This window comes from Bufo bufo, chromosome 2 (genome assembly GCF_905171765.1).
Source record: "Bufo bufo chromosome 2, aBufBuf1.1, whole genome shotgun sequence".
Taxonomy (NCBI): Eukaryota; Metazoa; Chordata; class Amphibia; order Anura; family Bufonidae; genus Bufo; species Bufo bufo.
Window position 1 is genome coordinate 111,559,052 of NC_053390.1, and position 15,900 is coordinate 111,574,951.

Sequence of the window (15,900 nt, forward strand, 5' to 3'; positions counted from 1 at the left end):
ACATTAAAAAACAAAATCACCAACAAGTCTTGAAAATATGTTTCATTTAAAAACTTTATCTAAACAATCTTCTGAAGACACATGCAGTAAAGTCTGATGCCATAAATGTATGATCACCTTACTATCTTAGCACAACCTTTAAGTAATTCGGTAAATATCTGTTCTCTTTCTATCAGGGGTAGCTTCTCAGTTCTGTAGTTTCATTTGCAGCTTTCAGTCTCAGGGATGAAGGTTCCCTAGACCAGGCCTAGTTCCCAGCTGCTCACACAAACACATCCTTCCTCTAGGCCTGCTCAGCAAAGAACTCCTCACTAGGGAGTGGGACCAGACCATCACCCTGGCAACTACACTAAGACAGCTAAATGTAACTCTTGGAATTTACAGTGCACGAGAAAAAGAATACTTTAGCAATAAATCACAACATTAACTCTTTAGCATATTATTAACTCTTTAGTAGTAATGCATTACAATATTAACCTTCCAGCAGTGATTCACTGGGTCACTGCATATGTAGCTGATAAAATGGGTTTTCTACTGCCAAACTGGGTGTGACGTGTCTGTACACTGTAAGCGGCTATAGCTGCTGTGAGGTAAAGGAGAGACAGCGCTTGGCTACCTCCGGCGCTCCTATAGAAATTAATAGAGCGGCGGAGCTCATATCCGACCAGCCGTTCCATACATTACAGGCGGACTCCACAGGGTACAGGGCCCCAATTCTTGTGATCGATGGGGGTCCCGGCGACAGAACCCTACTAATCTGATAGCCCCTATCCACAGGACGTGTTATAACCAGAATACCCCTTTAACAGGTATCAAGTGCAGTTATTTGAGTACAACAATCCAATTCCTTCTCCAAAATTCTTTATGTGTGCACACATTTAGACGTATACCCTTTTCTCAATTTACTGGGAAAGGGCAGGTACTCAGTCATACAGATTTTATTAGATATGTTTTAAAATTAAAGGGGTTTTCTAGGAGTTTAATCAGGAGCATAACTCGAAAATTCAGGGATCCAGAACAAACATCTGAATGGGCCGACCCCTCCCAAACTTGAATGTTTATCTTCTCCACGTGAAAGTGGCGCAGAGACACATTTTCTGTCAAGTCACGTAAAAAGCTGCCAGCAAAAATGCATACGGTGCTGTTTTTTCCAGTAAAGTGCCAGAAACACAACAGACCCCATTACAGTCAACATGGTCAATAGGTCGCTGTTGATATCCGTCATGTGATGAATGTGGCACATCCGTTATTTTCATTGTCCTGCTCCTCTAGCCAAATAACCAACGCAGATGTGAACAAATTATTACAACCCACATAAAACAATAATCCTTTCAATTATGTGGCTGCGCAAGGAGTTTGTGTCCTGGATGCTAATTCACCATAGACAACTCTACAAGGAGGAGGAGGGGGCCCAAACTAAGAGGGATCAAGCCTGTGTTTAACGCAGGAGGCCAAATCTGTTGGCAAAAGAAGGTGACAAGGGCTAAGTGGGAGAGGCTGATAATAGGAGGACCTTATAGGGGGTAGGAGGCAGTAGAAGAGTGACACAAAGTAGCAGAGCCTCTGTAGGGGTAGGAAGGTAACAGAAGGGGAGTCACACCTGAGCACAGTCTCTGTAGGGGGAAGAAGGCAAGGGGAATGCAAGGTGGGAGAAGAAAGGGGCATCATTATAGAACTCTGGTTTGCAGACACAACTTGCAGTGCAGGGTCAGGTCACAGGTGGCATAGGTAGGTTTATTTTAAGGGGGAGGGTGCAAGGAGTAGAGGAGATGGCAAGAAAATAAAAACAAGTACTTTGTACGTTTGGGTCATACTCATATTGTCTTTTGGGCACAGAGACACTAAGAAGGTCCAGATAGGACCGAAACGTCCGGTATTATGTGTAGATGTGCTTATACTTACCTGGACATGTTGAATATAGTGTTCTAAACTGCAAAGACTTTTTGTGGAGTGCCATAGATTTCCTCTCTCTGATTGTGGACTGCTGTCAGAACTACTGCTGCTGCTCCTCGGCTCCTGCGAAGTCCATATGAAGAGCGCAGGCTCAAAAGTCCGACCGCTGCAGTCAGAATCCATCTCCTATCGACTGGCCTTTCTGAATTGACTTGCTACCACCTTGATTTGGAAAGGTGTGGAGGAAAGTAGCAGAGGAGGGCACCAGCCAGACATGGGAGTTGGTACTCAGCAGTGTTTTGATTACTTGGTGGCAGGCAAACATGCAAGTGGCTTTATGGTGACGGACTGTTCAGTGCATCGGTTTGAGGTGGCGGAATGAAGAGGCTGCATGCTGTGGCCCCTTCCTGTTAACATGAGCTGGGTTCCTGACGGCAGCAGCATCAATACTACCCTAATGGCAGCTGCACACAATGTCCTGACATCATATAGCATTAAGACAGTCTGTGCCTTCTGCCACTGCGGGCTTTGTAGCATCCACTATGGCTGCTATGTTGGTGGTTACGCCCCTGAGTTCGATATTGATGGCTTATCCTCCTGATCAGTGGGGGTCCGACTCCTGGCACCACCACCGATCAGCTTTTTGAAGGGCTTCTGGGAGTATAGGCTATTAATCTTGAACTCACGGAAAACTTCAACACCCAGTGGTCCCTCAAGTTACAATGTTAATTGGTTCTGGGACGACCATTGTAAGTTGAAACCATTGTAACTTGAGTCCATAACTCTATGGAAAACTGGTAATTCGTTTGAACAACCCAAAATGTCATCACAGGATAATAAAAAATGAAGATTTAAGAAAATAAGCAGATAACTAAGAGAGATGAAGCAAATCCTTACATAGAAAAGCCAGGAATAGATGCTGGAAGCTGTAAATGACTTTCTATGTTGTCACCCAGTGTTCCTCACCTCCAGTCCTCAGGACCCACCTCCTGGTCATGATTTGAGAATATCCCACAGAATGAATACTTGTGGTATGTCCTGATGGATGGACACTAATTACATCACCTGCTCAATACTAAGGAAATCCTGAAAACATGACTGGCCAGTGGCCCTCAGGACTGGAGTTGAGGAACACTGATGTAACCAGATGATTCTTCAGGGTCCTGTATAGAACAGAGTGTACCACAAAAATGGAGCCACCTTTGTCTAATATCCAAAGGAGCAGATCATCCTGCCACAGACAGAGGGCAGTACAGGACATGTAGTACCGCAAGGTACTGTAGAGAGTATCTACTGGACACCAATACAAGTAATTTATTAGAGAAATGCCATGTTGGTTGGTTGGATCTGAGTCTGAAGCATTGAATGTTGAGTCTAGATTCAACTTAAGATGCCCCAGAAAGGCCATTGTATGTTGAAATGATTGTATCCTGAGGCCACTGTAATTTGAGGGACCACTGTATAGTCCTTCAGGGATCTTTGTTACAAATGTAGTACATACAAGGGATTATGGTTTTCTCAGGGGTAGTTGCAGTTCCTCTCTGCATACCGAAGTCTCTGTAGTTGCACTTGCAGAGTTTATCAGTATCCCTGAATGTTGTCCTATAAGCCACCCATGGCCGGGGTGTCACTCTGTTGCAAGACTCTGCCTAATAGTGCACCTGCATGGGCGTGCAATCTGTGGACAGATACGACAGTGGCCATTACCATCTTTGCCCAACTACCTGCTCATGATGTGCTGCCTCATGCAGCGAAACGCACAGATCTCTGCTTTGAGAGGAATTTGATGATTCTCTTTGTAATACGTTTTTCCAGCCATATACAGAGAGTAGCTTCTTTCATTCCCAAAGCAGCGTCTTGTATGTTGTGGTTGGTTTGCTTTCGAGAATACTCCCACAGAACACCCACACTCTTACAGTCTGTGTGTCACGTGCATAACACAGAGATCTAAGAGGCTTAACTATTTAATGAAGCATACAAGCCACAATGGCCCTCCTTGCTGCGCTGCTCGTACAGACAGAGACGTGCTCTGCATGATGATCTCATTGTGAATGATTCTGCTGAAAAGGCACCACAATCTAATAAAGCAGTGATCTGTCCGGACACATCATCCTCAGCCAACTTTATACATGCAAACTCAGTATCACATACCAAAAATGGAGGTAATGTAACACTTAAAGGGGTTATCCAGAATTTATATTGATGACCTATCCTCCGGATAGGTCACCAATATCAGATCGGTGGGGCCCGACACCCAGGACTCCAGTCGATCAACTGTTAGAAGAGACCGGAGCTCCATGAGTTGCCTCTTCTTAGGCCATGTGACGTCACAATACATCGGTCACGTGGCCTAGTTGCAGCTCAGCCCCATTCAGCTCAATGGGGCTGAGCTGCAATACCAAGCACAGCCACTATACAATGTATGGCGCTGTTCTTGGAAAGCCAGTTGCACTCACCAGAGCTCCAATGTGCGCGGTAGCTCCCTGAAACAGCTGATCGGCGGGGGATGACCTGAGGATGGGTCATCATTATCAATTTTGGGCCATTTACTGAAAAGATGCATTTTTCTATTTGCACGTGACTTTGAGAGTCACAACTTGTTTTTCAGTTTGGTTATGTAAATTGTTTTGTGCAGCACGGCGGCTCAGTGGTTAGCACTGGCGCTCTGCAGCACTAGGGTTCTAGGTTTCCCTGTGTTTGTGTGGGTTTCCTCCCACACCCAAGACACACATAGTTAGGGTCAATTCACACGTCCGTAGAATGGTCCGGTGCGGACCCATTCATTCTCTATGGGGCAGGAATGGATGCGGACAGCACACTGTGTGCTGTCCGCATCCGCAGAGCGCGCCCCCGATCTTCCGGTCCGCGGCTCCAGAAAAAAATAGAACATGTCCTATTCTTGTCCGCAATTGCATACCAGAATAGGCAGTTCTATGGGGGTGCCGGTCGGGTGTATTGCGGATCCGCAATACACTACGAACATGTGAATGGACCCTTACATAGTTAATACGGTTGAAAAAAGACATAAGTCCATCAAGTTCAACCAAGGGATAGGTGGGGACGCGAATCCCAGAAGGGAATTTAGATTGTGAGCTCCACTGGAGACAGCGAGGGATGTAAAGCGCTGCAGAATATGTTGACACTGTATATAACATGTGAGAGTGAATCTGGACCGCACGTCCTTCAGATACATAAATGAAAAAAGGAAACTAAAACAAGGAATTACCAAATTAAAAACTAAAGAAGGAAGGTATATGGAAGAAGATTAAGAACTAGCTGACTGCCTCAATGAATACTTCTCTTCAGTTTTTACAAAGGAAAATGAAGGAGAAGGACCTCAGTTAGGAAAGAAGACTAATGAATCTTTTGATGCATGTGTCTTTACCGAGGAAGAGGTTGTAAGTCAGCTGTCTAAAATTAATACAAATAAGTCACAGGGGCCTGATGGGATACACCCAAAGCTATTAAAGAGCTCAGCGGTGAACTAGCAAAACCATTAACAGATTTATTTAACCAATCACTGGCAACAGGAGTCGTCCCAAAAGATTGGAAATTAGTAAATGTTGTGCCCATTCACAAGAAAGGTAGTAGGGAGGAATCGGGCAACTATAGGCCAGTAAGCCTGACATCAATAGTGGGGAAATTAATGGAAACCATACTTAAGGAGAGAATTGTGGAACATCTAAAATCCCATGGATTGAAAGATGAAAAACAGCATGGGTTTACTTCAGGGAGATCATGTCAAACTAATCTTATTGATTTTTTTGATTGGGTGACTAAAATAATAGATGGAGGAGGTGCAGTAGACATCGCTTATCTAGACTTTAGTAAGGCTTTTGATACTGTCCCACATAGAAGGCTTATTAATAAAGTGCAGTCTATGGGCTTGGACTCCCATATTGTTGAATGGATTAGGCAGTGGCTGAGGGACAGGCAACAGAGGGTTGTAGTCAATGGAGTATATTCAGACCAAGGTCTTGTTACCAGTGGGGTACCTCAGGGATCTGTTCTGGGACCCATATTGTTTAATATCTTTATCAGAGAAATTGCAGAAGGCCTCGATGGTAAGGTGTGTCTTTTTGCTGATGACACAAAGATTTGTAACAGGGTTGATGTTCCTGGAGGGATACACCAAATGGAAAAGGATTTAGGAAAACTAGAGGAATGGTCAAAAATCTGGCAACTAAAATTTAATGTTGATAAGTGCAAGATAATGCACCTGGGGCGTAAAAACCAGAGAGCAGAATATAAAATCAGTGATACAGTCCTAACCTCAGTATCTGAGGAAAAGGATTTATGGGTCATTATTTCAGAAGACTTAAAGGTAGGCAGACAATGTCATAGAGCAGCAGGAAATGCTAGCAGAATGCTTGGGTGTATAGGGAGAGGCATTACCAGTAGAAAGAGGGAGGTGCTCATGCCGCTCTACAGAGCACTAGTGAGACCTCATTTGGAGTATTGTGCGCAGTACTGGAGGCCATATCTCCAGAAGGATGTTGATACTTTGGAGAGAGTTCAGAGAAGAGCTACTAAACTAGTACATGGATTGCAGGATAAAACTTACCAGGAAAGATTAAAGGACCTTAACATGTATAGCTTGGAAGAAAGACGAGACAGAGGGGATATGATAGAAACTTTTAAATACATAAAGGGAATCAACAAGGTAAAAGAGGAGAGAATATTTAAAAGAAGAAAAACTGCTACAAGAGGACATAGTTTTAAATTAGAGGGGCAAAGGTTTAAAAGTAATATCAGGAAGTATTACTTTACTGAGAGAGTAGTGGATGCATGGAATAGCCTTCCTGCAGAAGTGGTAGCTGCAAATACAGTGAAGGAGTTTAAGCATGCATGGGATAGGCATAAGGCCATCCTTCAGATAAGATAGGGCCAGGGGCTATTCATAGGATTCAGTATATTGGGCAGACTAGATGGGCCAAATGGTTCTTATCTGCCGGCACATTCTATGTTTCTATGTTTAATGCTATGCTTTTGATATGACAACTGTTTTTCAGTATAATTAAACATGGCTTCTCAGCACAATTTATAATAAATATAACCCTATGCTATGCACTAAAAGGAGGCATTAGTATACAGTTTGATCAAAGAGCATAGGCCCACTTACCACGACAAGGTTGCCTCTTCAAGTGGGGACCTACTCTAACTTTGGCGCAGCACTGCGCGGCGACCACCGACACCACCGCACCAGCAGGCAAAGCGCAGGGATGTAAAGCGCTGCAGAATATGTTGACACTGCACAGTTAAAATAAACAGTACATTTTTGTGCCTTTTCTCTGTGATACATAGGGCCGTATTTTTATTCTATCATCTTTTTGTTTTAATTTTTTATTCCAAAGAAAATGTATGAATAAGGGAAAACTTTTCACTTAGTGCCACTGTTCTGCCAAATCTCTATACCTTGTGAAAAGTCTATACCGAAAGTGACGTGGCCGCACAGGAATAAGCTGGAGGAGGGTGTGCGCAGCGCTGCGCAAGCGCACATCCACTGGCTTAGGAAAGAATCGTTGCAGCGCCGCGGTAGAAGTACTTCGTGCACCGCGCGTGCGCACTTAGGGGTATAGAGATTTTGCAGCGCAAAATGTTGCATCAGATCTCCCTACCCCTGAGTGCGCACAAATCATCAGTTGCAGTTCATCCTGATTTGATCTGATGATTTGTGTGCGCGTGCGCACTCAGGGGTAGGGAGATCTGATGCAACATTTTGCGCTGCAAAATCTCTATACCCCTAAGTGCGCATGCGCGGTGCACGAAGTACTTCCTGTGCGGCCGCGTCACTTCCGGTATAGACTTTTCACAAGGTATTGAGATTTGGCAGAACACCCCCATAATGTAACACAAGTCTTTTCAGGCATTTAAACATTATTTTTTTTTTTTTCAATTGCCAATTTTTCCTGTAACTGGGGCTCACGTATTAGGCTACTTTCACACTGGCGTTTTGGCTTTGCGTTTGTGAGATCCGTTCAGGGCTCTCACAAGCGGTCCAAAACGGATCAGTTTTGCCCTAATGCATTCTGAATGGAAAATGATCCGCTCAGAATGCATCAGTTTGCCTCCGTTCCGTCTCCATTCCGCTTTGGAGACTGACACCAAAACGCTGCTTGCAGCGTTTTGGTGTCCGTCTAATGAAACTGAGCCAAACGGATCCGTCCTGGCACACAATGTAAGTCAATGGGGATGGATCCGTTTCCACTGACACAATCTGGCACAATAGAAAACTGATCCGTCCTCCTTTGACTTTCAATGGAGTTCATGACGGATCCGTCTTGGCTATGTTACAGATAATACAAACGGATCCGTTCTGAACGGATGCATGCGATTGTATTTTTCTGAACAGATCCGTCCATGACGGATCCGCACAAAACACGAGTGTGAAAGTAGCCTAACTCCAGTTACAGGACAAATAAAGCCCCCAGAGCATCTGGGAACTAGGTCTGGTCCAGGGAACACATGCGAGCTGCCATCTTAACTCACAAGTCCGGCGATGCACAGGTAAGTCCTTACCTGTGCCTGTGCGCGAGCCGGTCTGAAACAAATGCGGTCACCGGGAGCAGGCAGTTCCGAGAACAGCCGCCGAGGGCCTTCATTGGGCTGTTCTCGGAACTGCCTGCTCCTGGTGACCGCATTTGTTTCAGACCGGCTCCCGACACATGTAAAGGCCTCATGCACACGACAGTTGTTTTTTGCGTCCGCAAATTGTGCATCCACAAAAAAATGCAGCATCCGTTTTTTTGGGAGGATCCGTTTTTTTACACAGATCCCTTGTAATAAATGCCTATCCTTGTCCGCAAATGTGAAAAAAGTAGGACATGCACTATTTTTTTTGCTGAAGGGAAACAACGGACGCGGAACACAAACGGATAAACTATCAGCATTTTTTTGCTGACCCATTGAAATGAATGGGTCCCCATCCTATCTGCCAAAAAAACGGAATGGAGGCCGAGAAAAACAACTGTCGTGTGCATGAGGCCAAACACAGTCATTTCCATTTTTTTTCAAGCCCCATTGAAATGAATGGTTCCGTATACAGACCTGTAAAAAACGGAACAGAAGAAGAATACGTTCGTGTGCATGACCCCTAATAGAAGCCTAATTCTCCCTCAAGAGTCGGACTCATGCAGATCAGCACTCCTCATACGTATTTTTTCCCAGGTGGCACCCGATCCTACACACCACCTGGACCTCCACAAGAAGAAGAAGCCCCTCTTGAAAGATCTGGACTCAAAACCTGGAAATTAAAGGGGACCTAAACCTTTGCTGAAACCACTTCTCAGAGCGCTCCGCACCTCCAGGTTTCATCGGCTCTGCTCAGCTTTTCTGGCATGTAGCGTACAGATTCCAAATCCGCGGATCCTTATTAGACATACCTGGAAAAAACTGTGCACAGCTGAAGAAACCCTAAGGCCTCTTGCACACGACGGTATGTATTTTGCGGTCCGCAAAAAATACGGATGATGTCCGTGTGCATTCCGTATTTTGCGGAACGGAACAGCTGGCCCCTAAAAGAACAGTCCTATCCTTGTCTGTAATGCGGACAATAATAGGACATGTTCTATCTTTTAATGGAACAGATATACGGAAAAACGGAAACGGAATGCACACAGAGTACATCCCTTTTTTTTTGCGGAACCATTGAAACTAAGGCTCCATTCACACGTCCGCAAATGGGTCCGCATTCGCTCCGCAATTTTGCGGAACGGGTGCGGACCCATTCATTTTCTATGGGGACGGAATGGATGCGGACGGCACACAGTGTGCTGTCAGCATCCGCATTTGCGGAGCGCGGCCCCGATCTTCAGATCCGCAGCTCCGCAAAAGATAGAACATGTCCTATTCTTGTCCGCAGCTTGCAGACAAGAATAGGCATTTCTATAGGGGTGCCGGGCGGGTGTGTTGCGGATCCGCAATTTGCGGGTCCGCAACTCACCACGGACGTGTGAATGGAGCCTAATGGTTCTGCATACGGACCGCAAACGGAAACCGCAAAAACGGAACGGAAATAAAATACGTTCATGTGCAAGAAGCCTAAGGTGCAGAGCGGTCTGAGAAGCACTGCTGCACCCTCATGGTTTCGGGAAACGTATAGGTCCCCTTTAACATTTGAGCAGTTGTATGAGGACATATGGACACCGTAGAGGTGGGCCCCCTGCTCAGGACACCCCATGTGCAATGACCTTCAGTGACTGTCATATAACACTGCATTTAGATCACTGCAAGAGAAATGTATGACTAGTCACAGACACCGGTCTCAGAGAAGAGAATTCTTATTATGGGGAATTCACATGACCATATCTTCGGTCCGCAACCGATCCACATTTTCTGCAGATCAGATGAGGACCCATTCATTTCAATGGGACCGCAAAAGATGTGAAGAGCACACTGTGAGCATCCGTATGTCCGTCCTCAGGCGCAATGCTCCAAGGAAAGGAGACGACAGAAACAGCAATAAACTTCCCCTGTCTTCTCCTTGGGGTCGGATCCGACCTGTGGTTGTCTCACTACGGCAAGAAGCATTTATCATGTAGAGAAAGTCTGTCACCTCGTATAACACAAATTCAGATTTTAAACCAGTCATGCTCCACAGCTTACCTTGAATCGGCTGTGCTCGGCGCATGCCCAGTGACGACGATGAAGCTCCTGCCCTCAGTGGGTACTGCGTCTGCGCGAGACTTCGCTCGGCTGTCAGGGAGGGGGAGGAGAGGGATGAGACGCTGTGGGCGGTTAGGGATTCTGGAGGAAGGCGTTTTGGGCACTGTAAGAGGGGCGTTACTTGGCACACAAAGGGGAACATAACGCCCCTCTGGGCACCTTCAGGATTTTATAAAAGTCGTTTTTCTGCAAAACTGCTGGACGGATTACAATAAAAAAAACAGCACAGCCGATTCAAGGTAAGCTGTGGAGCATGACTGGTTTAAAATCTGAATTTGTGTTATACGAGGTGACAGAATCCCTTTAAAGGGGTTGTACTGGTTCAGAGCTGAACCCGGACATTCCTCCATTTTCACCCCGGAAGCCCCCCTGACTTGAGCATCGGAGCAGTTCATGCTCCGATGCTCTCCTTTGGCCTGTGCTAAATCGCACAGGGCAAAGGCATTTTTTGGAGTCCCGGTGACGTACTGGGGCTCTCCATGGGGCTGCCAGGAAGCCCGGTGACGTCACCGGCACTGATGGGCGGGATTCAGCGCTGCCTTAGCCAGTAAAATGGCTAGGGCAGCTCTAAAGCATGCCCTGCAGATCCGGTGACGTCACCGAACACACTGCCGGGCGGAAGCTTCCGCCCGGCAGTGTGTGATTGTAAACAAAAGAGCCCGTTCCCTGCGCGATCTAGTGCAGGGCAAGGGAGTGCATCTGAGCATGAGATGCTCCGATACTAGCCTCAGGGTGGCTGCCGGGGTGAAAATAAGGGTATGTCCGGGCGGGTTCAGCTCTGAATCCGGACAACCCCTTTAATACAAGGCACTTACTAATGTATTGTGATTGTCCATATTGCCTCATTTGCTGGCTTGATTCATTTTTCCATCACATTATACACTGCTCGTTTCCATGGTTACGACCACCCTGAAATCCAGCTTCGGTGGTCGTGCTTGCACACTTTAGGAAAAAGCACTAGTCTATGTGCGATCGCACGGTCCCGGCCACCAGAGAGGCCGCTGCTTTTTTTCTGATGGATTGCAGGGTGGTCGTAACCATGGAAACGAGCGGTGTATAATGTGATGGAAAATGAATCCAGACAGCACAGGAGACAATATGGACAATCACAATACATTAGTAAGTGCCTTGTAGTAACTTTCTCTACATGATAAATGCCATTTGCTGAAGTGAGAGAACCCCTTTAATCCACGTACAAGTAAGTAAAGCATCATTACTAAACTTGGCCAGGCTGTTTATTATTTTGTCACTTTGAGGAATCAGTGACAAGATCATCTTAGAATTGAAGTTTGTACTTGAGAATTTTGTCAGCTATACTACAGAGCCGACCCCCTGTCTCCCCGTGAAGCCTCACACTCCGGTCATGTGACCACAGGGTCATGTGACTTTCCTGTAATCGGAACCTCCAGGGCAAACTGTCGCCGGGAGGTACGCTGTTACCATGGCGGCGCTGTACTTCCGCTCCCTGGTATCCGGCCGTTACCTCCTCAGTACAGCAGCTGACAGCGCCAAGTTTAAAGGTGGGTGAGCGAGCGGTGTCAGTGGTGCAGCGCTGCGGTGTGCATTACATCTGACCAGGGCTGGGGCCTGCGCTGTACGTCCTATGCCTCCCATACAAACAGGAGGTATGTGCAGGGCCATGTACCCCGGCTGCATCCTTGCTAGCCCCAGTGGTTGCCAAATAAAGCCAGCAGGGGGCGTGCCGGAGCCCACCGATGTGATATCCACCTCATCAATATCTAAAAGGTGGACGACCCCTTTAGGGTTTTACATAATGTAAATATTGATGACCTGTCCTGACCAGTCAGTGGGGGTCCGACTCCCAGCACCCCTGCTGATCGGGCCACGTATATATCAGTGTTTGGGGATGTAGACAGGGGTCACTGGTAATCGTCATTATTATGGTTTTCCAATTTGTCTATTAAGATTTCTCCCTGTTACTGTGCATAGGGACAATGCTGTCAATCAGTGGCTGGAGGGCGGGTGAATCATTAAAGAGGTATTCCGGTTGTTTCAAGTCATCCCCAAACTATTAGATCGGTGGGGGTCCTACGGATGGGACCCCCACCAATCACAAGAATGGGGGTCCTGTACCCCCCTGCAGATAGGGGATAACTTGACACAACCAGAATACCCCTTTACAAGCACCGACCCCTGACTGGCGTTACCCTGCACCTGATAATGGAGGTCTGATGTTTCTGTGCAGATGTCTTCAGATGAGGAGAGCATTCGAAGCCTCAACATCCCTAAAGATTCAGATCACGGCAGTTCAGTGTCTTCAGATTTCCAGGTAACTTCTTAAAGTTCATTTCTGATGATCTGGAGCAGAGCAGTCCGGATATTGTACGTCTTGTAGAGTCCGCAATAGACTATCCGTATACACAATGTTAATATCAGAGGTTAGAGCCGGCACCCAGCGTGGGGAGCAGGTAGCAGGCCTGCATCGGGTTTTGCCAAAAACTTCCCAAAATATGAATGACCCTTTAATTTTCCATTTCATCCACCATGACGGCCCACATTGAGATTGACCCTTGACCTCTGTAGGGGCAGGAACACATAGAGAGTTTAAGAACCCCCCACCCCTCCACCTCCTCAGTGCTTTCCTGCCCCTACAGGGGCCAACATGTGGAGAGTTCCTCCTTCATGGAGGATAAAATAACCTTATTTTCTTTACAGGTTCTCCAGCTGGCCTTCCGCGGCAGGAGCTAAGGCTGGCCAGCTAGGAGCATCGAGGACCCTCGTCTTGGCTTATGCTGAGGCCTGCGGTCCTCCCCATACCTTCAGACTCCCTTCCCTCCTTGAGGAAGCAGTCGGAGGTGCCGGCTTCTCGGATCATCGCGCGCTGCGCTCGGCGTCCTTTCCTTCTGGAGGAGGGCCGAGTTCTAGCGTCCGGCAGGGGGAGCAGATGCGGCGCATGGAGCGTCTCTATGGGCGGGCCGGGCGACGCACGTACCTCTTAGTAGGCTGGTGCGGCGCAGGCCTATGCCATCAAACAGGGCGCAGCTAGATGACGTCAGACGCCGGGAATTTTAAAAAGAGAAGACCGCGGTTCCTTTCGGCCCCTCGCCTGCTACACCGCGATGTCTGAGACACCTGCTCCCCGCCAGGAAGGTCCTGATCCTTCTGCCACCAGTACCGTGAGTCCCCTTCTGGGGGGTATATATTTCAGTTCTTTAATCTGAATTACTAATGCTGGGATATCTGGTTGCTTCCTTCTGCAGGGCAGCAAGGAGTTAAAAACAAAAACAAAACCCTTAAAATGCTGTGCTTGTTCCAAGCGTCTCCCTGAAAATTATAAAAAGAGGCTATGCAAACCTTGCACTACGGAAATTTGGAAGGAAGAGCAACCAGATATACTCTCGGAAATGAAGTCTTTTATTTCAGACGAGATTAAGTCCTCTTTAGCCCCCTTGTCTACCCCCTCCAGCAACCCCATCCCTTCTAAGAAACGCAAACTGTCCGTTATTTCCTCTTCTGAGGGCGAAGAGGTTGAAGTGGCCTCCGCCTCATCCAGACAATTTCCTAATGAGGAACCCTTGTCGGACGGGGAAATTCTAGAAGAAGATAAAAAATACTTTTTTTCGGCCGATGAGATGGAGGAGTTGCTACGTGCGGTCAGGTCCACTATGGGCATTGAAGATACTCCTAGGCCCCGTACGGTGCAGGATGAGATGTTTGGGGGTCTCAGATCTAAGTCCTCTATTGTTTTCCCCATTAATGAAAATATAAAAGAAATGATATTGGAGGAGTGGTCAGATCCAGAAAAGAGGCTTGGCGTTCCCAAAGAATTCAGGAATAGGCTCTGCTTTGACCCGGCTGAAAGCAAGATATACAACCAGACGCCTAAGGTCGATCTACAGGTGGCCAAAGTAGTAAAAAAGACCACCCTACCCTTTGAGGATTCCTCTCAGCTAGGCGATCCTATGGATAGAAAGGCAGATGGCCTCCTAAAAAAATCCTGGGAGTCAGCTATGTTTGGGGTAAAAACTAATATTGCTGCTACCTCCGTCGCCAGAGCGATGTATATATGGCTAGGAGAGTTGGACGAACATCTAAAAAATAAGACTCCAAGGGAAGAGATCAGGGACTCTCTCCCCCTTCTCCGCCACAGCTTTTTTGGCCGATGCGTCTGCAGAGTCCATCCGGTTTTCCGCCAAGGATGCTGCTCTCTCTAATGCAGCCCGACGGGCTTTATGGATGAAGGCCTGGTCAGGGGACAAGGCATCCAAGGCCAAGCTTTGTTCTGTCCCCTTTTCAGGGGAATTTGTCTTCGGCCCCACTCTGGATAAAATCCTAGAGGGAGCAGCAGACAAGAAGAAGGGTTTTCCAGAGGACAAAGAACCAAAAAAGAAGCCCTTTCGTCAGTTCCAACCCCAGCAGAGATCCTACAGGGGGAAAGGGAAGTCTGGCCGATGGAGCTATCCCAAAGGATGGAGAGGAAGAGGCTTCATCCTCAATCCCTAGAATAGGCAAAATAAACAGCAATGACGCCAGGGTCGGGGGGCGACTGATGGGTTTTCTATCCTCCTGGAGTCAGGTAACTTCAAATCCCTGGGTGCTAAATGTAATCTCTCACGGTTACAGGATAGAGTTCACATCAGTCCCCCCGAGAAGATTCTGCATCACACCTCAGAGCAGTTCAGATCTTCCAAAAATCTGGCAGGGCGTCCAGGACCTCTTAGAGCTAGGGGTAATTCAAAAGGTTCCTATCTCAGAGGAAAGGAGAGGATTTTATTCCAGTCTTTTTTTAGTAAAAAAACCAGACCAATCCTTTCGCACGATAATAAACCTAAAACCCCTAAACAGGTCTATTCTATACAGGAGGTTCAGGATGGAGACCATCCCTTCCACAATCCCTCTGATTCCAAAAGGGGCGTTCATGTCGTCAATCGATCTAAAGGACGCTTACTACCATGTCCCCATCCATCATCTTTCCCAAAAATATCTAAGATTCGCTCTAAGAGGACCAGACAGGTCTATCCATCACTTCCAATATGTCGCCCTCCCTTTCGGTATTTCCTCGGCCCCCAGGGTCTTCACAAAAGTCGTGGTAGAGATGGTGGCCTACCTTCGTCAGGAAGGAATCACAATCATTCCATATCTCGACGACTTTTTAATTCTGGGCAAGACAGAATCCGAGAACCGTTTGGCAACCCAAAGATTCTCGGAATTCTTAAAAAACCTTGGCTGGATTATAAATACAAAAAAATCCACCCTAACCCCGTCCATGAGAATAAAGTTCCTGGGTGTGGAACTAGATTCGTCCCTGTTGATGACCTTCCTCCCTCAGGACAAGGCTACTGCACTGACAGTGAAGATCAGAACATTCCAGAGGGCTTGCAA

The 15,900-nt window shown here is 46.9% G+C and overlaps 1 protein-coding gene across 3 annotated transcripts in view; it reads left to right on the forward strand.

The window, feature by feature from the left end:
* Positions 1 to 10,762: 10,762 nt before the first annotated feature.
* Positions 10,763 to 15,900, forward strand: part of POC5 (POC5 centriolar protein) — a 66,971-nt gene continuing 61,833 nt past the window's right edge. For 2 of the 3 annotated variants that reach the window (XM_040421418.1, XM_040421419.1), the window contains exons 1-2: positions 11,969 to 12,077; positions 12,764 to 12,847. In XM_040421418.1, the coding sequence (XP_040277352.1) occupies positions 12,764 to 12,847 (84 nt within the window). In that variant the 5' untranslated portion in view covers positions 11,969 to 12,077. Of the gene's footprint in view, positions 10,797 to 11,968; positions 12,078 to 12,763; positions 12,848 to 15,900 lie in introns of those variants that run through there. The other variant, XM_040421417.1, reaches the window with a different exon arrangement.